The 4587-nt window shown below is 42.7% G+C and overlaps 1 protein-coding gene across 1 annotated transcript in view; it reads left to right on the top strand.

Moving 5' to 3' along the window:
• Positions 1–3273: 3273 nt before the first annotated feature.
• Positions 3274–4587, top strand: part of LOC107698244 (ceramide synthase 4-like) — a 9707-nt gene continuing 8393 nt past the window's right edge. The window contains exon 1 of the mRNA XM_016499218.1: positions 3274–3672. Coding sequence (XP_016354704.1) covers positions 3665–3672 — 8 coding nt within the window. The 5' untranslated portion in view covers positions 3274–3664. The remainder of the gene's footprint in view (positions 3673–4587) is intronic.

Here is a 4587-nt window from a genome sequence, read left to right as displayed (position 1 = left end):
CAACCAGCCAAAACACTGTAGGAACTGCCAGAACACCCTAGAAACCACCTAGAACAACCTAGCAACGACTCAGAAACCATTTGAAACACAAACAAAACGCTCTAGCAACTGTAGTCAAACACTCCAGAGATGGCCTAGAAACCAGACAAAAAACCCTAGAAACCACCTAGAACAACCTAGTAACCAGTCAAAACACCCTAACAACCTAGCAACCAGCCCAAGAACTCTAGAAACCACCTGGAACAACATAGTAACCAGTCGAAACACCCTAGCAACTGCCTAGCAACCAGCCAGAGAACCACAGAAACCAGCTACAACAACCTAGCAACCAACCAACACACTCTAGCAACTATTGTAGTCAAACATGCTAGATACATCCTAGAAACCAGACAAAAAACCCTAGAAACCACTCAGAACAACACACTAGCAACTGCCTAGCAACCCGCCAGAGAACCCAAGAACAACCTAGCAACCAACTAAAACACTCTAGCAACTACCTAGTAACCAGCCAGAACAACCCAGAAACAGTTGCTAGAGTGCTTTGATTGGTTTCCAGGCAGTTGTTGAGTGTTTTGGCTGGTTGCTAGGCAGTTTCTAGAGTATTTTGGAATGTTCATAAGGCAGTTGATAGAGTGTTTTGTCTGGTTGCAAGGCAGTTGCCAGAGTGTTTTGGAATGTTCACGAGGCAGTTGCTAGAGTGTTTTGGAATGGTCATGAGGCAGTTGCTAGAGAGTATTGGCTGGTTACCAGGCAGTTGCTAGAGTGTTTTGATTGGTTGCTAGGCAGTTGCTTGAGTGTTTTGGCTGATTGCTAGGCAGTTGCTAGAGTGTTTTGGAATTTTCACGAGGCAGTTGCTAGTGTTTTGGTTTGTTGCCAGGCAGTTGCTAGAGTGTTTTGATTGGTTGCTAGGCAGTTTCTAGAGTGTTGCTATGTTGTTCTAGGTGGTTTCTAGGACCAAACATGTGAAATTAAACTGCTTTTTCGCCTCGTTCTGAATCAGTAGTGCATTGAGAAAGTAAATGGGGTCAAATGTGATTTCATGAGTGAATTCCATGGGGAAATCTCTCGCACGGTCCCTCGCTACGCTGTGAAATACAGCGTCCCTGGCCGTGTTCCCTGCTGCCCTGCTTCTGTTGCTGTTGGCCGTCAGAGGGGCACTGTGAGGGAGACCACAGCTGAGCGCTGTGGCCTCAGAGGTCGGATCGCTGGCACTATTAGAGGTTCAGCCTGGCACACGTCCATCTCCCTGTTTTACAGCACTCGTGACTTCTTTAAAGGGGTCATATGATGCTGCTAAAAAGAACATTATGTATTTGAGACTTTAGTCTTTGCAACTTTACAGATCTTCTTTATGCACCAAGAGCTTGTAACACTCCAAAGAGAAAGGAAAAAATTAAATTGCATCATATGACCCCTTTAACACACTTTATCTCTCATTCTCTCAATTATAGTTCAGACATGTGAGCTGAACTGAGGTGGGATTGACAGAACGGAAAAAACAAAAGGCCCTTACGCTTTGTACTTTTACGCTAAGTGACCAAAAGTTTTATTTTTGTAAGCTCATAGCTGCAGCTTATACTTTGCAAGTATATACTGAACTATCCAACAAAGCAGATTCACATCTGGTTGTTTTGAGATCTTATCATATATCTAAGCAGTTGCTAGGGTATTCTGAGTGGTTGCTAGGCACTTGCTAGCAGTGTTACAGGCTGGTTGCTGTGGTGTTGCTAGGTGGTTGCTGGGTTTTATGGTGTTGGTTGCTAAGTTGTTCTGAGTGGCTGCTAGATGCTGCTAGAATGTTTTGGCTGGTTGCTAGGTAGTTGCTGAATGGCTTTTTTTTTTTTTGCTGGTTGCTAGGCACTCGTGAGAGTGTTTCGGCTGGTTGCTAGGCTTTAGAGTGTTTTTTTTATTGATCACTAGGCAGTTGCTAAATAGCTGGGTTTTGGCTGGTTGCTAGGTACTTGCGAAAGCGTTTTGAATTGGTTACTAGGCAGTTGCTATAGTGGCTGGTTGCTAGGCACTTGCTAGAGTGTTTTGGCTGGTTGCTAGGCAGTTTCTAGAGTGTTTTGGATTGGTCACTAGGTAGTTGCTAAATAGCTGGTTTTTGGCTGGTTGCTAGGCACTTGCTCGAGTGTTTTGTCTGGTTGCTAGGCAGTTTCTAGAGTGTTTTGGATTGGTCACTAGGTAGTTGCTAAATAGCTGGTTTTTGGCTGGTTGCTAGGCACTTGCTCGAGTGTTTTGTCTGGTTGCTAGGCAGTTTCTAGAGTGTTTTGGATTGGTCACTAGGTAGTTGCTAAATAGCTGGTTTTTGGCTGGTTGCTAGGCACTTGCTCGAGTGTTTTGGCTGGTTGCTAGGCAGTTTCTAGAGTGTTTTGGATTGGTCACTAGGTAGTTGCTAAATAGCTGGTTTTTGGCTGGTTGCTAGGCACTTGCTCGAGTGTTTTGGCTAGTTGCTAGGCGGTTTCTAGAGTGTGTTAGAATGTTCACGAGGCAGTTGCTAGGTTGTTTTAGGTGATTTCTTAGCTGGTTGCTAGGCACTTGCTCGAGTGTTTTCACTGGTTGCTGAGAAGTTGCTAGAACATTTTGTCTGGTTGCTGGACAGTTGCTGGAGTGTTTTTTTATTTTTTGGTTGCTAGGCTAAAGTGCTTTGGCTGGTTTCTAGATTGTTCTAGGTGTTTGTTGTTGTTGTTGTTTTGGCTGGTTGCAAGGCAGTTGCTAGAGTGTTTTGGATTGGTCACTAGGCAGTTGCTAATGTGCTTTGGCTGGTTTCTAGGTTGTTCTAGGTGGTTTCTTGGTTGTTTTGGCTGGTTGCAAGGCAGTTGCTAGGTTGTTTTAGCTGCTAAGGGGTTGCTAGCTTCTAAGTGATTTCTTGGCTGTTTTGACTGGTTGCTAGGGAGTTGCTAGAGTGTTTCGGGTGGTTGCTAGGCAGTTGCTAGGGTATTTTGCCGCAAATTTTTCTTGGCAAAAACATATAACAGGCAAAGGGGAAAGTAATATGTGCCACTGAGACTTTTGATTTCAAAATAATAAAGGCATAAACCTGGTTGTGTATTTCAAACATATAAATCTTGTTTCATTTATATTTGATTGACAGATATTCAATTTTATTATGGTAAAACTGTGTAATCCAAATGAAGGAACATTTTATATGCAATTAAAATACGTAAAACTTTAGACAGACAGACAGACAGACAGATAGATAGATAGATAGATAGATATATGTTAATCTAATGGTCAATAGGGGGCGACTATACCAGGATTTGTGGAAAGCAAAGCACCTTACAACATTTTTCTCTGATGGAGAGGAAGACGGAGGAGATGCTGCTGCTGAAAGCGTCCGTCTCTCCGGTGTTTTCATGGATTCTCTCGGCTCTGGGATAATTTAACAAATGCAAGACCTATTTTACTCTTGGAAGGCGTTAAAAGACTTGGAAACAGAGGCTGATGTGGTGGATGTGAGTTGATGTCGACATCAGAAGCGGGTCGCATTCCTTCGAATATTATCCGGAAGAATCAGGGCGAGCGTTTGTTTTCATTTAGATTTCGAGCGATCGTGATGCTGGATGCTGTTCTTAGCGAAGAGCGGGAATAAACGACGCAAAGACGCGTAGAAGAGGCCTGTGTCCTGCTTTAATCGATATCCGTCATTCTCCATCACTGAAGCATGGACAGGTAATAACGACGTTTTAAATTATCATTATAATCGCGTATGTAAACATTACTCTAGTCATTCATCGCTAACGTTAACATAATAATTCGGTTATTTGTACGGACGGTATTTTTCTCATTATTTTTTTTCCCCTTATAACAAAAGGTACGAACGTTCTTATTATGGTAATAAATCAAAAATAATTAGTGATTTTGTTGATTTCTGACGTCTTTTCTAGATTTATGAGTGAGCTTATTTGATAACATTTTGTTTTAAGATCAGTTTGTGGCATCTATCCATCATTTTATCGCGATTTAATCTGATTATGTAAACATTCAGCCTGAAAACGGCAATCCGGCTAATCGCTGTCATGTCACGTAGGCCCGTTAACCCTTTCGCGGGCCTGAATTAAAGGGATAGTTCACCCAAAAATGAAAATGTGATGTTTATCTGCTTACCCCCAGGGCATCCAAGATGTAGGTGACTTTGTTTCTTCAGTAGAACAAATATGATGATTTTTAACGTTAACCGTTGCAGTCTATCAGTCGTATAATGCATGGCAATGGTAACAAAATCGATGAGAGTAAAAAAAAACATGCACAGACAAATCCAAATTAAACCCTGCGGCTCGTGGCGACACATTGATGTCCTAAGACACGAAACGATCGGTTTGTGCGAGAAACCGAACAGTATTTATATCATTTTTTACCTCTAATACACCACTATGTCCAACTGTCTTTGGGCGCGCGCACGGCATCCGGTGCGTGAGGTGTGTACTCGCTCTGGCGTAGTTTACGTTAATGGGTGTGTTGATATCCAGTCGAAGAGCAATCAACCATAACTTCAGGCGAGCAGGCTCAGAAGTTGGGAATACGTGGAAAGTCACCACTCCCGAATGAGTTCGCGCGAGAGAGCGTAATCTTTTAGTTTTAAGACAG

Source organism: Sinocyclocheilus anshuiensis, unplaced genomic scaffold, assembly GCF_001515605.1.
Source record: "Sinocyclocheilus anshuiensis isolate Anshui unplaced genomic scaffold, SAMN03320099.WGS_v1.1 scaffold6599, whole genome shotgun sequence".
NCBI classification, from domain to species: domain Eukaryota; kingdom Metazoa; phylum Chordata; class Actinopteri; order Cypriniformes; family Cyprinidae; genus Sinocyclocheilus; species Sinocyclocheilus anshuiensis.
The sequence above is the reverse complement of the archived record's forward strand: the minus strand, read 5'-3'. Positions and strand labels throughout refer to the sequence as shown.